This window comes from Gopherus flavomarginatus, chromosome 25, assembly GCF_025201925.1.
Source record: "Gopherus flavomarginatus isolate rGopFla2 chromosome 25, rGopFla2.mat.asm, whole genome shotgun sequence".
NCBI classification, from domain to species: domain Eukaryota; kingdom Metazoa; phylum Chordata; order Testudines; family Testudinidae; genus Gopherus; species Gopherus flavomarginatus.
In genome coordinates, this window is record NC_066641.1 from 13654366 (window position 1) to 13672277 (window position 17912).

Below are 17912 nucleotides of genomic sequence, written 5' to 3' on the forward strand. Positions count from 1 at the left end.
ATCAGACACTGCCTGGCTTGGCTTGGCAGTTTCCTCACACCACTGAGGGGGGATGTAACCTGAAAGGAGAGAAAGATGGAGGTTGTGTTGGGGGTGGTGCTGAATCAGCTCCACTTCCATGGAACAGGTATGACTGAAGGCAGAGCTGGGAGCTGCGTGCTTTTAGCCTGACTTTCTTGTTAAATTACAGCCAGGTCTGACTGGCTTCCCTGAAACAGCCTTTGATGTCAGATCTATTTCCCCAGTGGAGGCTCTGCCTGCTTTGCAAACCTCTCCTGAGAGCTTGGCTACAGTTACACAGCAGCAGGGAATCTCTTACTAAAGCAGTGAGTTAAACAATGACTTTCTGTTCCTAGGGGAATGACTAAACGGTGTGTGCTTGGGCAGGATTGAAATCGGGGAGGAGGTGTTCATTGTTCATTGATGGAAGGGCTGCACTCACTCAGCTGCACCTGTGCACAAAATCAGTGTGATGCAATAGCCACCTCTATGACCTGTGCTCTAATTAGTGGAACAGAAGAAAAATATTCTCATGCTAAAGTGGAGAGAGGTTGGGAGCGTCTGAAGTGGCAAGGACTAGCCTTCGCACAGGGTGGCTACCATGCAAATGAGCTTTTATGGAGTAAATTACTTCTAGAGCACCCGTCGTGCGGCTGAGTGGTGACTGCTCAGTCCGTACCCTGCTGATGCCTGGCAGCTTTGTTGCTTGTCCTTCTGTGTGAGCTCCCTGCAAGGCAGAGCCTAGTGAGCAGTGAGAGGCTCAAAGCCTCCTGGAGTCTGGGATCAGGACGCTCAGCCAAATTTAACTGTTACGTATTAAAATAGATCTAGGACCATTGCCAGTGTTAAGCTGCAGCTGAAAGTGTGGTGGAATGATGGACACAGCCCTGGTTCCCTTCCCTCTGCCGCTTGGCGTCTGATGAAAACTCAGTGTAAGCTCAATGGCTTGTCTTGCCAATGGAAAGTGGTCCAAGAAAAGCTATGACCTCCCTGGGACTCACAAGGCTACAACAATGTCTCTCTTAACCTTCGTCCCTCAGTGGCGCTGCCAGGGGCTGGAGGGGGAGACCTGCCTTGGGGAGCTGTAAGGCTCTGTCTGCCACAAAGGGTGGGAGCCATTTTCCTGCGGTTGGGAAATGGGATGGTCCATATGGTGGAAACTTGACTGCACAGGTGTGAAATCAGATCTCTGAGACCTGACCCCCAACCTCAATCCGAGATTCTCATGTGAGAGTAATGTGTGGCTGCAAGACACGAACGTCAGGCAAATGGCTAATTGTTACAGGGTTAAAAACCACTGGGCTAAGGCCCTTGTTAACATGGCTCTCTGATTTATAAAGAAAGCATAGAAGGTCTTTTCACCTTTAGAAATTCTGGTCTTTCATGAGGTGGAGAGGAGTGAGTTTAACCTGGGCTGCTTAAAACTCTGGCTCAGATCCTGGCCTTATTTAAGTCAATGAGAGTTTTGCCATTGATCCCCGTGGGACCAGGATTTCAATCTATTTTAACCACTAATGGATTTATGGCAAGGAAAAAAAGTCTTTTGTTGGAGATTTGATGGCCTTCAGTTAATGAGCAAACTCTCAATTAACATCCCTGTGCTTACCGAGGGAGTTGCCAGCAAACGAGAGGAGGGCTGACTTGATATTTTAAAGTTAAAGACCCAATCAAGAAGAAAATCTCTTTCCAGGCCTCCCATGACTTATAAATATACCAGAACATGCATCATCCCAATTTTAATTATTTCCAAACAAGCCCCACAAACCCCCTTTGCAGATTTTAAGAATTTGCTAGCCGTGCTGGCTGAAACGGACGCTGCTCAGTGCTCATAAAAGCCTGTTCTCCACCTGCGCTGCCCTAGCCGCGATGCCGTCTGCTAATGCTGGTGGAACCGGTGACCTGACTTTACACGGTCTGTGGCAGCCTGACACAATGAGATCCTGTTTCTGCTGCTGGGCTTCCCTGCTGCAAAAGTCAGATCCATCAGGTAGGGCTTAGCTAGGTGGGAAGGTTATTCCAGTTATAGCCGTGAAGTTAAACAGGTAGCAATACACTGGTCTGACTCCCATGAGGACGCTCTTATTCCTGTATAAGGGACTTTTGATTGTTTTTGGTTTAGTTTGAACCCCTTCCCAAGGGACATTAGACAGGGCCCTTGTCATTGGCTGCAGTACTGCTATTCGAACAGAAGAGGGAGCCGCTTGCACCCCAGAAGAGAGTAACTGGGACGTGATTTTCACGTCCATTCTGAACCCTGCACCTGGGTCTGTGATCTGTCCACCTGTCTGGGGAGAGGGCCCGGCTGGCTGCTTTCGCCACCAAGGGCCTCTGGGAACTCATCAAATGGGGACAGTGCAGGTGGCCAAATATTTACTTACCTGCTGATGAGCCAAAGGGAAATGAGCAGCGCACGCCCGTGGGTCACTCCTCAGATGCAGCCAGTATCACAGGGACTTTCCAGTGAAAATTGACAGAGTCGGTGGCAACAGCACTTGACTCAGATCAGCAGAAAGGCTCATTTAGCCTGGAGCGGCGGCATTAGGGGCCGATAATGGCAGAACAATTTGTTTGTGTTGCCTGTAGGAAGTGCTCCAGGGAGCCAGCCATCGATTGGGGCGAAGCATTAGCACTTGATACCTTCCCGGTCAGTCAGAGCCTGTTTGGCCTGGGAGCCAGATGGGAAGGATTTTGTCCAAAGAACGTGTGCGCTGCTTGGAGCCTGTTTTGAGTTGGAGGCAAGCTCCCAGAATGCACCTAAGCCAACGCCGTATCCTTGGCCGCTAGCTACCCAGCGATACCTCAGTTAGCGTGGCACATCAGAAGATTTTCCTCCTGGCCTTAGCTATGGGTCAGTACATGTCTTAATGCACAGGCAGAGCCAGAGGCTGGGAGACCAGCTTCAGTTCCCAGGTCTTTGTCTCACCCTGGAAAAGAGGCTTCATCTCCTTTTGCTCTTCTGGGAGGATAATGCTCCCGCCCCACCTCAGAGGGGTTGGGTGACGTCTTTCATTCTTCCCCTGTATCTTAGCCTGATCCCTTTCCACAGCACCTGGCTCTGGCTGCACCCAGCTGTGTTTCTAGCACAGCAGCTGGAGCTGTCTCCAGTCTTTAGTTTAAAACACCATGGAAATGGAGAAAGAGCCCTGAGAATTGGTGACATGTCATCCTGGGAGCAGAGCAGAGACGTGCACCAAGACAAATGCCCCATTCAGAATATTGCCTCCTGTGTCCTGAGTCTGCCTGGAGCTTTTCTCCCTACCCCCGCCAATTAACACCCCCCATCCTGATCCCAGGTGTCCCTAGGGTGACCAGACAGCAAGTGAGAAAAATCAGGATGGGGGTGGGGGGTAATAGGAGCCTGTATAAAAAAAAGACCCTAAAATCGGGACATCTGGTCACCCTAGGTGTCCCAGACAAGTTCTACCAGCCTCATCCTGGCCTTTTCAGTGCCACATGGGAATTGGTGGGGTGGGTGGGATGTGTGTGCTGGGGGCCAGCTAGTCTGGGATCCTGTCTCCAGAGAGAGCTGCTGCCAGAGGCTGGCTCGTCCGAGGAGGAAAGTCTCTGCACAGCATGAGACCTGCTGGCTGAAGTCCCACTGATGGGATGTGACAGATCCTGGAGGGGCACGAGACCGAGGTTTAGGGGCAAACGAGTCAACAGGAGAATGTCAAGAAACAGAGGATCAAGGGAAATCAGGGAAAAACTCCAGCCATCCAAAGGGTGCAACAGCTCCTCCTCCAGCAGGAGAACGGCCTTGGCTCCCACATGGTGGATGCGCTGCCATCGGACCCTGCAGGAGGGATTGGAATAGCAGCTCGGCAGCGAGCGTCCCAGCAGTAATCCCTAGCTCTGAGCAGCCGAGCTCAGGGCAGGGCCGCCCAGAGGATTCAGGGGGCCTGCGGCAAAGTGGGGGAGCTGTGGCGCTTGTACTCATCTGGGGGCTGTATGGGTCTTCGGCGGCGGGGGGCCCTTCAGTCGCTCCGAGTCTTTGGCAGCACTGAAGGCCCCCCCCCCGCTACCGAAATGCTGCCGAAGACCTGGACCGCGGCCTGGCCGGGGTTCACAGGCACCTGCAGGGCCTGGGGCAAATTGCCCTACTTGCCCCCCCCCCCAGGTGGCCCTGGCTCAGGGCACAGAGCAAAGGTGCTCAGCAGCGTAAGAACCAGACTGATGGGCCGCTTAGCCCAGTGTCCTGTCTTCCAGCAGTGGCCAAGGCCAGGTGCCCCAGAGGGAATGAGCAGAGCAGGGCAACTGGCATGTGATCCAGGCCCTGTTCAGTCCCACATCCCCATTTAGCACAGGGAAGACGTGACTCTCAGCCGGGAGTAGGACAGTTCTCCTGGGTCCCCACCCATTGGCCGACCCTTTGAGGCTAGGTGTGGGGAACGACAGCAGTTCACGCACATGGGCAGGGCTGCCAGCTGCAACCACTCGGCTCTGTAACTTCTCCAGAGTCCCAGACAAGCCCTGGTCTCTGGCCACGTCCCTCAGAAGTGGGGGAGGAGGCCCTCAAAGAGGCTAAACCCGGCCAATATTTTTCTCCTCATATGTGCGCCAGCGAGGGGCCCTGGCCCAGCAAAGTGCCCCACTTAGGGCTCAAGGATCAGAGGGGTAGCCATGTTAGTCTGGATCTGTAACAGCAGCAAAGAATCCTGTGGCACCTTATAGACTAACAGACATTTTGGAGCATGAGCTTTCGTGGGTGAATACCCACTGTGACACGCATCCGACAAAGGGGGTATTCACCCACGAAAGCTCATGCTTCAAAACGTCTGTTAGTCTATAAGGTGCCACAGGATTCTTTGCGACTTAGGGCTGTGTGCGAACATGGGATGAGCCCGGAGCTGAAGAGGAGAGTTGCGTGGCCCTGGCCTTCGGGCTGAGAACGAGCCCCGAGGCCTGGCATGCAGGCTCTGAAAGGCCTTACTGGCTCCTCCAGCTGCAGCTGGCATCTAGGGTTGAGCTGTTTCTGGTGGCAAGGGGGCTGAGGGATGCGTCTCCGCAGAGGACAGGGGAGGAATTCAGGCTAAACAAAGGCTTGTGGCAAAAAACAAAATCCAGCTCTGGTTGCGCAGCTGTGGGTGAAATCCTGCCCCACCGACTTCAAAGGGGCTTTGCACTGAGTGGCTCCAGCTTTGGCCGAGTGATCGGCTCACTCCTGCTCCCAGCGCAGCTCAGCTTTCCTGTAAGCCTGCCAGGCCCGCTCCAAAGGAGAGGCAGGCCCAGCGGCTGGCTGAAATCTTGGCCTGGACCCTGGCCCATGGGCGCAGCGAGCGTCAGCCCAGGGTGGCGCAAAGGGCCGGGCGCAGGTGAGCACGGGACAACCAGGCAGCCTGTGTCCCTTTAGCAGGTTGTTTCAGGGCAGCCAGGCAGCGAGCCACTCCCGGCTTTCGGAGGCAGGTTCATCCTGCGTGTGAGCCTGGTGCCTGGCAGGGCTGGCTCGGGAACGGAGCTCCCCCCGTTTCACGCCCAGGCCACTGACTGGGCACAATGCAGGCCCAGCTGACACCCCGTGGGGCAATCACAGGCCATTTTGTCATGGGGCCGGTGCCCACATCCCACTGGCCCCACTTTCCCGGCAGCCTCAGCAGCGAGGCCGCGGAGTGACGGGGTCCCAGAACGGGCGGGAGGAAGGGAGCTGGGGAGCGTGCCACGCGGCCCGTGCAGTCACACTGGGTCCCTCCCTCCCCAGCTGCTCCATTGGTGATTAAGTGGACGGGGGCAGCTGCTGCACTGACCCGCGGGTGCTGTGCGGTTAGTGGGCTCCTGGGAACAGCTCCATGGGCTTCGCTTCGCGTCGATTCTCCAAACAGCTGCAGGCATGTGAGCGTGTGTCTCGCCCCATTGATTGCCAGAGTCAACAGGCCCCCGGTGACAGCCTAGGGGCAGGGCCGCCTCGAGCCCTTAAAAACTGCCATTTGAAAAGGTCGCTGGGGAATTAAAAACTCATCTAGGGCTGAGCCCCCCCATCGGCTCCCAAGGATGCTCTGCGTCACAGGGAGGTGAGACAAGAGGGTGCCTCATCCTGCAGCCTCCTTGCCGGCTGCCCGGTGTGGTGCTGGGGCGATGCAGCAGCTCCAGCGTGGGTGGGCGGGGAGGTCACACCCAGCACGGACTGAAATCACTGGGGGCCGATGGGTTTGTCCCTGTGGGCAGGGTCCTGCAGCTGGGATCCATCCTGCATGTCACCTCTCCCGCTCCGCGGAGCATGCACGCCGGCGGGACCCATTGCTGCTGCCCTTGAACAACGCGCCCGCGAGGGGGGGGGCTGCAGTAACGAACCCAGCAAAGCAGCCAGGGATGGGCATGAGACTGCCACGTGCACACTCCCCTGTGCCCGAGTGGCGCTCGCTGCCATTCCAGCCCCAATGGCGCTTGGCATGAAAACAACGGGACGTGCAAGCGCCCCATCTCCCCCCATTGTGTAACCCCTCCCTCGTGTGTGAGCCCAGGCCCCCCCCGCCCTGCACACGCCATGAAGGAGCGAGCTCACCGCAGGGGCCCTCAGCCTAGTGCGCCCATCGCCGCGCCGCCCTGGGGCCCAAGCCAGACTGACGTGAGCCCGGCGGGGGGCACAAGGGATCTGGTGCAATGCCTGGTCCCTCCCGTGACCCCTGACCCACTGCTTCCTGCTGTGCCCAGTGGGTGGGGGCGTCGCCTCGCCCGCTCTGCAACGCGCCGTTCACCGGGCGGGGGCTGGAGATCGGTGCCCGTGGACATGCTGCCTGGCCAGGACGCCTGGGTCCATGCTGCTGAGTGGACATGTCACTGCACCGAGACAGACAGGGAACCCGCTGACGGGCGTCCTGCCGCCCCGCCTAAGGGCCCCGCCTTGAGCCTGGCTCAGCTGGGGAGGGCCAGGGCCCTGGGGTGGGTCCCTGTTTGGGGGAGTGGGGTGGGGGGACCCTGCACCTCTGACTGCCCCAATTCCCTGGCCCAGCCCTGGGGTGTCGGATGGCTCAAGGGGTGGGGGGGGGAGAGTTCACCTGCCCAGGTGCCCCCTTGTGAAGAAGTGGAGGGGGGTTCTTGGTTTGGCTTTGTTTTCCAGGGGGTTGCACACAGAGGGGTGGGACTCGGTGTTACTGGTTTAATGAGGGGAGGGGAGAGGGAGTTCGTTGGGACACAGGATCAGAGAGGGAACTTGGGACCCTGGCGATGGCCTGGAGGATGGAGACCCCAGCGACTGGGGTCACGGAGACCCAGCCAGTTTTGGCCAGTGGGAGGACAATGGGCTGCGAAGACAGGATCCCGGTGACCTGGCCAGCCAGGGGCCAGAGTGGAGGGCTGAGAGGAGAGGAGACACTGTTTACGACCCTGTTTCCCTGGCGAGAATGGACAGAGGCAGGGCCTGGGGTTAGGGGTATCAGGTGCCCAGCTGGGAAGCAGGGGGGCGAGGCCGACCAGGATGCAGCAAGAATGGGATGTGCTGGGCTGGGGGAGGCCAGGCCTGAGACCCTGAGAGTTTCCTGTGCTGGGTTCAACCCTCAATAAACCTCGAGAGAGAGGGGACCCCCAAGAAGGGCTGTGGCACTGAAAGGGGCCCCCCCCCCCCCAGACCACACGGGGCCATGACTGGGCACGAGCTGTGAGTCCATGACACTCATTTGTCGGGGAAACTGAGGCGCGCTGACTGGGGCACTGCCTTTGCCTTTAGCTGGAAAGGCAGTAGAGTGGCTCGTACGTGGGATTAGCCATCGGGCCACTTCTGGCTCGGCTCCCCCCCACACACACACACACACAACTGACTGGGTGGCCTTTGACTGCTCGCGCTGCCTCTTTTCTCAGCCATGGCTTGGCTGCTTTGCTGGCCAGCAATTTGGGGTGGGGGAAGGGGAAGCATCTAGCACAATTCCACCCCCCACCCACCCTGCAAAAAAAAAAAAAACAAAACCACACGCACACACACAAACAATAGCCTGGCCACAGCCTGCCGGGCCTTTCGGGCTGGCCCAGCCCAGCTGACTGACGCCCCCTTCCATGCAGCAGGCCACATGGCCTGTGACGCAGGGTACAGCCAGAGGGGGCGGGGCTGGGGAGACAGGAGGCGGGGCTTCGCCCCATGGGGGTGGAGCCTAGGCCCCTGCACCTTTAAAAAGCAGGGGCTGGGCCCCTGGCAAGACAGAGGTGAAAATTGACCCCGAGGTGACACCTGATTCCTTCGTCTGCGCCTTGCCGCCGGAGTCCAGCAGGTGAGAACACTGGGGCGCCCTGTGCACGATGGGGAGGGGGCTGCTAATGACGGGGGGGGGGGCTCACAGACCTGGGGCTCGCCTACAGCTGGGCACCTTTGTGCCACACGCCACCTCTAGGGTCCCCCTTAGCTCACGTCCCACGAGTGCGTTCCTGCCCCAACCCAGCTTTTTGTGTCACTGGCTCCACTGTCAGCTGGCCGGGTCCCTCGTTCTCCGGCCGGGTTAAAATCCTGCTGACGGGGCACAGGGAGGGGGCTGAGCACAGCTCCCCTCCCTCGCATGCCAGGGGCTGGCTGCTTAGCACCCAGTGCCTGGCCCGAGCTTTGGTAGGGCTGAACCCGGCACCAGCATAGGCCTTTAGGTGCCAAGGGCAAGACAGGCCTGGCAGCTCATTCGCCAGGGAGCAGGGCAGGCTCAGCTGTGGGCACCACATACCCCCCCCCGCGCCCCGTGCTAGGGTGGGGGTGGGGGTGGGACAGACCCAATGGGACTGCGTGTTTCACGCCTGGCACGATGTCGTTTGTTCTCACTCTGAAAGCTCCTGGTGCTGATCGCGGGGCTGGGGGTGGGGGCCTGCCCTGACCCTGGCGGGGGGCGGAGGTGGGGACTCAATGCCTGGGGCAAACTCACCCCACTCTGCACGCCCCTCCCCCCCATCAGGAATGCATGAGATCTGCTGTGTTTGACCCACATAGCACCAAGTGGGGGAGGCGGAGGCTCTGTCTGCACTGGTGCGGGCGGGGGGGGCGAGGAGCAGGTTAAGGGGCCATCTTAGGGCTTTGCCAGCTGTGAGGCACAAAGCACAGGCTGGGGGGAGCCTTGTGCTGGGCCCAAAGTTACCAGCGCCCCCCCCCAGCCACGTGCTGCGCGTGCCCTCAGCACCAGCACCCCCCCAACAGCCCCATCTCCTCCCTTGCAGCCATGAAGCGGGAGCTGTGCCTGTGCCTGCTGCTCGTCGGCCTTGCAACCTCCTGCCTCTCCAGGCCAGACGCCCACCAGCTGGGCAGAGCGCCGGGCCCCGAGGAGCGCAGGAGCAGCGGGACTGACCCTGGCCCTGTCCCTGTCCGGAGAGACTTGCTCGGGGCCCTGTCTCAGGACCAGAAGCTCCTCATGGCCAAATTCCTGCCCCACATCTACGCAGGTAGGAGCTGCAGTGGGGCCAGCGCCAGGCAGATGCCAATCCTGGGCCTTCAAGCCCTTTTGTAACTGCATGCCAGGGGGGCAACGTGCGCGCGCACACACACACACACACACTCTCTCTCTCTCTCTCTCTCTCGCTTTTAAATCCACGTTTCTCTCGCACCGTCCAGCCTCCACTGATGGGCAACCACCTCTGGGGGTGGGTGGGACATGGCTGCTGTTCACGCAGCCCAGGATAGTTAGGGGGAATTCACCCAACTGGATTGGTGCTGCGGGTGGGTGTGGGGGAGGTTGGCTGCCCCAACCCAATGCTGCCGGGCTGCTCAGGGGGTGCCGCCAGCAGGCTCTGGCCAGGGGGGTTAATCGGTGTCTCTGCTCCCACTCCTGGTAGAGCTGGCAAACCGGGAGGGCCACTGGCACGAGGACGATGCCCTGCGCTCCCCACACGACCACGACTATCCCGGCTGGATGGATTTCGGGCGCAGGAGCCTGCCCGAGTCAGACGAGGCCGCCTAGGAGCAGCATCCCGCGTGGCTCAGCTCCGCCCTGCGGGGAAGGGGGGGGGGCAGGAGCTGCAGGCTCCACCCCCAGGACCTATTTTTAAGCGTGTCCCACTTGACCTTGTCTTCAAAGCCCTTTGCTGTTGCTCCCCAATAAAATCTGCTCAGCACAACCCCTGTGGTGTCTGTTCTCGCTGTGCCGTGATGGGGGCCTGGGCACCTGGGTTCTGCCCCATGTCCCCTCCCAGGGCCTCACTCCCCCCCCCCAGGTGGATGGGGCTGGACGAGTGGTTTTAGGGGCTGAGGGCACAGCTGGAGAAGGCAGCCAGCTGCTGGAACTCAGGGCAGGCTGCTGCAAAGGCCCTGGGCCTCCTCCGGTCCATGGCACCATCCCGTTGCCAACACCCCATAATTTATGTTAATTTATTCTGCTGAAGCCAGTGCTTCCTTTCACCACCACCCCCCCCCACTCACTTTAAAAATAAAGAAGGAGGGGGGAGCTACAGCTAGGGAATCTCCCCCCAGCCCCACCCTAAATTAAAAAGCCAAGGCCCAGCCTGGGGCTCCAGTCCCTTCTATGGCCACAGGGGGGCAGCCTGCAGTGGGGCGGGGGCTGGTGCCCTAGGGAACAGGTAATGCTGGGGGTGGGTGGAGTGAAGATGAGGTGGGGAAGTCGAGGGGGCATCAGAGGTTCCCGGCTCCGGAGCGAGGGCAGGAAGAGCAGCAGCAGGTGGAGCTGGCAGCAGGGTGAGGTCTGGTCATGCTGCAGCTCCCTAGACAGCAAGGCCTGAAGTGGAGGGGGAGGGTTGCTTCCCCCCCAGGCGTAGGGATCCTCCCCCGCAGCAGCTGCCCCCACCCCTGCCCCATTGCTTTTAATGGCCACTAGCCCTGCATGTTCAGGACTCACTGGTCAAGCTCTGAGGCACCAGAAGAGCTCCCAAAGAGCAGAGCGCATGGTGAGAAAGCCCAGCAATCCCCTGACTCCAGGAGCTGGAGCTGGAGGACAACAGTTGCAAGACTGGTAATAAAATTGCCAGCGCTGGCCCTAGACATGTGGAGGATGCCCGAGCTCAGCTGCTGGGCCAAGTCCTGTCAGGGTAATTGCAGCTGCTCAGAAGAGCTTTGAGCTCAGGCCCAAGCAGCTGCAGAGCACAGGGGTGTAGGTGTCTGTGTCTCTGTGTCATGCTGGCAGGGGGGCTTCAATCAATCCCTCCAAGCAGCCACCCTCACTGCAGGATGGGTCAGCAGCAGGAGCTGCTTTAGTCCAGGCCCCGGGGGGGGGAGGGGTGGGTGATACAAGCACCATCCTGCCCCCCACCCGCAGGTGCCTGCAGCCAGGGCAGGTTCAGCTTTGCACCCTACGCACAGGGCAAGAGGGAAACGAGGGCCCAGCCTTTGAAAAGCAGCAGCCAAGCAGCTGACCCTGCTGACCCCCTGCCTCACCCCGGCTTTGCTGAGCCCGTGGGGGCAGTTCCAGAGACCACCCCACTGCTGGGCTCTTGTCATGGCCAGGCCCATCAGCCTCAGCAAACCCGGTGCTTGAGGTGTCAGGAGCCCCGGGCCCCGCCCTGCTCTGATGGCGCCGCAAACACCAGGCTGGAGCCAGTTCTGATCACGTCGTGTTTATTTCACCAGAAAGACACAGCTAGGGGGGAGTCATTGGGGGGGGGGGGGACGGACGACCCCAGCTAGCGCAGAGACGTATCGAGAACAGCGGGACTTTGGGAGCAGCAGATGTGCATGCAACAGCCACTACCCCCCAGCAGCATGCAGGCCCCGCCCCCCGCAGGGAAGGGGCGGAGCCTTCTCAGTAGCTTAGTTTATTGGTACAAGACAAAACAGTTGTTTAAAAATCTCAGTGTTTTAAAACGACAGGTCGGTCCTGGCCCGGGGCCACGTCCCGCTGGGGGGCAGGAAATCACACAGCCCAGCCCTGCCCTGCCCACCCGGGGATTCGAGCAGAGCCCAGTCCAGGGCCTCAGGCCAGAATTGCTTGGACAGGGCGGGGCAGTTCTGCTATTGTCCAATATTAACAGCTGAGCAGAACATCCTGCATTGACTCCCTCCCTGCCCTCCAGGGGAGCAGATTTCCTCCCCCTGCAGCCAGGTCCGGCCCTCAGTCTGTTCCAAGGGCCTGGCCTGTCCCTAAGAGTGTCACTGCCCCCTCCCTGGCTGGAACAACACTGCCTGTTTCTCATCTAGGTCCTAAGCCCCCCTCCCCTGGACAGGCAACGCCACAGGACCCGGCCTTCCCCCCCACCCCGCGTTCGGCTACGAGCGAGTGTGGGGAGGGGGCTCAGGCAGTGACAGGAGCCACCGGTACCACCTCACATAAACCACAGATCTGAGCCACTTCCCTGCCTGCAGTTCCAAGGGCAGACACCACCACCCCCCAAATCTGTGCCCACCAGCTTCTGCTGAAGGCAAAGTTCAGGGCTTGGGGAGGTGGCTAGAGCCCCTAGGAGCAGGGGCTGTGCAACACTTCCCTCTCCAGCGCCGCTGGCCTTCAGCCCGAGCTTCCAGACCCAGTTTTGTGATCCTGACCCCCCCACAGCCCCTCAGGAGCAGTGGAGGCTGAGAGGCTGCTGTCCTGCAGAGGGAGGACAGGCCAGTGGATCACTCTGAGACAGGATGGGCAGCACTAGCTGCACCCAGGCCCCCCCGGCAGGCAAGGCCCTCTGCTACTGCTGGGGAAACAGCCCGGCTCCAAGAGACCAGAGCCAACGTTACAGGCCAAGGCTGAGTTCCAGCTCAGCAGTGTCCCCACCCTCACCCCCTTAGCACAGGGCATGCGGGAGACCTACTGCACTGGGGGGGGGGGTGCTATGGGGCAGCCTGAGCCCCAGGGGACACGTCCCCTACTCCCAGCTCAGTGGCAGAGATCCCAGGTGCCTATTAAACTGCAGCAACTGATGCACCTGTTATCACAGCCACTCAGAAAACAGTCACCTCACCCCCATCACCTGTGGCCCCCCCATCACCTGTGGCTGGAAATAAATTAAGACAACAGAGCAGACCCCTCTGCTGAGCCCAGCTCCCGCCAGCAGCCAAGACCCAGACAGATCACTGCTCTCACCCCCCACCACACGCACACCCCTCTGCCAGCTCCTGGCTGGCTGGAAAGGGCTCTGGGGAGGCCCAGGTGGGAGCCACGTTGTTCTGCAGGGCGTCATGTCCCAGCCAAGAGGCTCACGAGCTCCCAGTCGGGGCAGAGTCCCAAGAACCAGCTCATGGCTGTGTGGTGGGGGCCAGAGCCCCGGCGGGCTGTCTGCCCTCCCCTGCGCCCTGGAAGGAAGCCTCTCCTCTGGCCACCACTTTGTCCAGCCTGAGTCTCTTCAGCTTCTCCACCAGGTTCCAGCTGAAGATGTTGCTCTTGTTCTGGGCTCCGCTGGGCTCAGCAGCGCTGCCGTCATCCAGCTCGGGGGCCCTTGGGAAGGGCTGAGCCAAGCCTGAGCTGCCCTGAGACCTTCCCCCCAGGCTGTCCCACTGCTCCCTCAAGGGGGAGAGCCAGGAGGGGGGCTCTGGCGCCCGCAGCGCAGCCAGGGCATTGCCAGCCCACACCGAGGCCGAGATGCCATGTTCCAGCAGCAGCGTGACGAGTCCGAGAGGTGCTCGGGGGCCAGGCTCCAGCGCCTGGGGCATGGGGTCGGCGGCTCTCAGCCTCTCAAAGGGCCCACAAGAGGGCACGACTGTATTATAAAGACTGGGAGAGGAGAGAGGGGACAGAGCTGGTCAGTACAAGGAGGTGGCAGCCCCACAGGCGGAGCCGGGGCCAGGAAAGAGGAGCTGACTCTAGGGTGACTTTCCCCAAAGTGCCCTGACCTGGCGTGCCCCATGCCCCATTCTCTCCCCTACACACCTGACTCTGTGCCAAGCTCTGGACTCCTGGCTCTGTCCCCGACTCACTCTGGGCCCTGACTGTCCAGGTGCCACCGGCTCCCTGCCCGGCGCAGTGTGAACAGTTTGCTCCAGCCAAGCCCCCTGCAGCCCTTGCAAACACCCACTGCCAGCACTGAAGGGATTTGCCCCGGTGCAGCCCTGGGTGAGAACTGGTCTGTTCAGAGTCCCTGATCCACCCCCCACCCACAGCTAGCTCTGCCCTGGGCAAGAAGCTCCTCTCTCCAGGCACCGGTCCCGTTAGCTCGTATGCTTAACGAATCCTTTACCATTAACCTGCAGCAGCCAACACCCCCCACCCTTTAGCCAAGTCACAAGGTGCCGAGAGTCCACAGCGAGTTTGGGACCCCCTTGCCCAGGCTGGGGGCAGCACCTCCCGCCTGGTGCCAGCCATGTTAGTCTCTTTAGGCCTAGAGAGAAAAGGGAGGGTGGGTTAATGGCACATCCTGTGTCCAGGCAGCTACTGGTTAGTGGGTTAGTTGGTGCTCCCCAGAGGCAGAGGCTGGACCCCCAGGCTGCTCCTGCCACGTGCAGGAGGGGCACGACCTACACACTGCATGGCACTGCCAGGGCCCCTGGCATGTTGGGAATCTCAGCCCGGGGGGGCCTGGCTCCTGCTGTCCAATCACTCATTCATGTCACAGCCAGTGCCAGGTCTCTGCAGAGATCTGACTCCTGGGCTGCACAGAACTCCCTTCACCTCATGGGAGGCAGCAGCTGCCCGTTCCCAGCTCCAACAGGCTCGTCGGTCGGCCAAGAGCAGCCGACGGCTGGTTCCTTAGGGAGCAGGGTTTCTTAGCACCTACCCACGTGACAGGGACACCCAGGTGTGCCAGTTCCCGAATCCCCATGCAGCCATGGGGCAACGCAATGGGGCATGTGGGGAGGAGCAGCCTGGCCCAGCCTCTGCAGTCCAGTCCAGCGGTAACCCCACTCACACCTCGCAGCCTGCAGGGGGGCAGACTTGGGGGACAGCGTAGTTCTGACCCAGAGCAGGGGCCAGCTGACAATAGCCCTCTTGGTCACCCTCCAGGAGCTGCCCCCTGGGATCCCACCCAGACAGCCAGCTAGGGGGGATCCCTCCTGCAATGTGCACGCGCCCTGCTCCCGTGCTCGGTGTCTGTGGGGCTGCCGCGCCCGGCTCTGCCAGCGTGATACAGGGACTCTTACGTTCGCACTGAGCGCCTCAGAGCGTCAGGGATTGCAGGAGGCGCCTGCCCCAGGAGTGTCGCTGCCTAGAACCAGGAGCCATAGAGCAGCCCGAGGCGGGGGCGGGGGGGAGAAAATGAGACCGTTAGAGAGGGGGTGATTGGTTCGCAGGGAGGCGATGGGGGTGGGAGGGCAGGGCCCTGGCTGCCTTACCTGGGCGTCACCATGGTGATCTCCTTGCTGGGGTGTAAGATGCGGCAGGTGGTGATGGTGAATGTAGATGGAGTCTGGGGAAGGTTGTTAATGGAGGAGTGGAACACTGGCATGGACAGGAGACACGGGGTTAATGTATGGGGGGAACGGACAGACAGACCTGGGCACAAAGACAAAACCCAGGGGCCCAGGGCTCTGCCTGCAGCACGGCACAGGCCCCCAGTGCGTCGACACGGAACAGGGAGGCAGAAGCAGGCCGGTGCAGGGACCCTGGCTGGCTCAGAGAGCCACGGGCTCTGTAGGGCTCCACCGGGACCCCAGCTGGGGGCAGAGATTCGAGGACCAAGGCTGATGTTTCCGCACAGCCCATTTCCTGCAGCACCAGGCACACGAGAGTAGCTCCCTGGGTAAGAGAACAAAGGCGTCTGGGGAGCCAGAGTGCCCCATGGGGACTGGGGGGGAGAGTCTCTCGGGCCCTGGCACGGCTGCCCAGCAAGAGACTGGAGAGACAGCCAGGTGCAGCATCCACATGGGGATGACCGAGACAAGCTGGACGTGCAGACAGACACGGGAAGGAGACACAGTGGCAGGGGTTGGGGGGATGGGGCAAGTCACCCAGATGGGTTGGAGCAAAAGACCAGCCTTGTCGCATCCCAGCAGGGGACAGGGCGAGTCCCACTAGCCGGGCAGGGCCAGGCCAATACCCACCAGCTGCTGGCTCAGGGTCCCCTCCCCTCCCCATTGGCCCCCGCTCACCACTGGAGCAGCCCTTGGCTTTGGATGGTGTGGAGGCAGCGAGTGCTGGGAAGGCGCTCAGGTCCACCTCGTCCTCCTCCAGGTCGTTCAGGTTGTAGACCTCCTCCAGGTCCACGTCCAGCTGCCGGAAGTCTTTGGTGAGCACGCCGGGCCGGGGGTCCAGGATCCCGCCCAGGTTGGGCTTTGCCAGCTGCTGCCAGTGGTGGAGAGTCACCGAGCCTGGGGACAGACCAGCCATGCAGATCTCCAGCCCTCAGCTCTGCCCCATGCCGCCAGGGGCCCCAGTGCAGAACCCTCCCCAAGCCCCCTCCTGCGGCAGGGGAATGTCCCAGGCTTGCAACACAGGAGCGATGACACAGCCCTGCCCAGCCCAGCCCTTGGAGGGCAGCAGTGTTCACAGCACCCAGCTGGCTCCCGGGGAAGGGGAGTGGGGGGGACGACACCAGGGGGAGAATTTGGGTCTTAAACTGACTCAAATGGTGAGCTCGGCTGGGAGTGAAAGTTCACCTAGTGTCACAGTAACTGAGGCTGCTGACTGGTGACAGGAGAAGGCCACAGACAGACAGACCGCCTGGCCTGCAGACAGACCGGACTGGCCTCCGGACAGACCGGCCTGCAGACTGACCTCAAGGACTGCATTGAAACTGGTCTCATTAAAAACAGAAGATGGTGGAACCAGAAATGAAGGACCCAAAACGGGGCGCTGGGTATTAGGCATAAGTGTGGGACAAATAAGGGGACAGGCTGTTCCCCTCCCCTCCCCGATACCCTTTTGGGGCCTCAAGGAAATAATTTTGGGGGAAAGACATGAGAAGAAAGGGGCTCCTGACGCTAGTTTCACCATTACGGCTGCTATCCCCCCCACACACACACACCCCTCTCCAGGGACCCTGGGCCATCTGCATCCTAATGCAGAGACCGCCTGAGCAGACTGGGCCAGAGACACCACCACCTTTCCTGGCTCCAGCTGAATCCCAGAGCTCCTGGGATGAAACAGTGTTGGACTTTCACAGCAGCCACAAGGAAAGCTCCAGCTCCTTGCTGCGGACTTCCTTCCCTGCTGGACAGGTGTTACCCACTGAGACCCTGCCACACTAGAGGGGGTCCCTGCTAGAACTCCCCAGCCAAAGGGAGAGAACAAAAATTGTTCCACTGAACACCTCACTGACCCCTTCCATGTCAGAGGCTTTAACCGGTTTGCCACCTCCTGTAGTGGGAGGATTTTTATGTTTGTATTTTGTATAATTTAGAATAAAGGCTAAAGAATAATGTAGCGTGCATTAAATGTATTTATGTATGATCTGATCATATCCTGCCAGCCACCCTTCCTGAAAGCAGAAAGAAATGACGGAGGGTGGCCATTGGTAAAGATGCATCAGCCAGAATCTGAGCCGATTTCAAGGCAGTAACAGACCTTTCAGGGTCACCACTTTGTTGTAGGTTTAGCATTTTAAAATACATAAAACAACGCAATGATTGATGTTCCTGTCTGAATGCTCTGTGTGAACCAAGCCTGAGTTGTGTGAATGAGGAACGTGGGTGTTGGAAGATAAGTGTAAAGGCATCACCAGGCCAGAGGTTCGGGAGGAACCGAAGACAAATGTAAGGGCACCAGGAGATTGCAACACGTCCCTATGGAAATGTCAGAGGACGACAAATTAACAACTCTAAAAATAAGACCGGCATCTACCAATGGGGACAAAATAGCTGTGATCGAAGCCAGCCTGGAGTAACTCCCTAAACAACTTCATAAAGAAAGTTTAAAAACAAGCACTCGTCAAACAATTAATTACAGCATAACAGTGCAAAACTCATTAGTCCCAATAAAAAAAATTAAAAAGAAAAAAATCACTAAACAGGGTGTGTGTGTGTGTGTGTTTCCCTCTCCCTCTCCCTCCCTTTCTCATAAATGCGGCACGTTGCCTTTTCCCCTGAAGAAGATCCTGCCTGCTGTTATAAGCACGACACTCATCTGTCCCTTCGCAGGCTGCGGGCTCTGGATGTCCAGCCCCGGACCTCATTCAAGGCTGTTTAATGCTGTCCAGTGACTGGCTTATGCAAC

General features: G+C 59.6%; 2 protein-coding genes across 4 annotated transcripts in view; one reads left to right on the forward strand and one right to left on the reverse strand.

The window, feature by feature from the left end:
* The first annotated feature begins 8091 nt into the window (after nt 1-8091).
* On the forward strand, nt 8092-9931 carry LOC127040718 (gastrin/cholecystokinin-like peptide). The gene is made up of 3 exons (XM_050935248.1): nt 8092-8192; nt 9115-9336; nt 9727-9931. Exons 2-3 carry the CDS (start codon nt 9117-9119, stop codon nt 9849-9851), a joined length of 345 nt encoding a protein of 114 aa, XP_050791205.1. The 5' UTR covers nt 8092-8192; nt 9115-9116; the 3' UTR covers nt 9852-9931.
* Nucleotides 9932-11462: 1531 nt separating this feature from the next.
* The window catches only part of HAP1 (huntingtin associated protein 1), a 34402-nt gene continuing 27952 nt past the window's right edge, over nt 11463-17912 (reverse strand). For 2 of the 3 annotated variants that reach the window (XM_050935218.1, XM_050935216.1), the window contains 3 exons: nt 15851-16069; nt 15095-15200; nt 11463-13538 (listed from right to left, as the gene is read on the reverse strand). In XM_050935218.1, the coding sequence (XP_050791175.1) occupies nt 13064-13538; nt 15095-15200; nt 15851-16069 (800 nt within the window). In that variant the 3' untranslated portion in view covers nt 11463-13063. Of the gene's footprint in view, nt 13539-14902; nt 14968-15094; nt 15201-15850; nt 16070-17912 lie in introns of all 3 variants that reach the window. The other variant, XM_050935217.1, reaches the window with a different exon arrangement.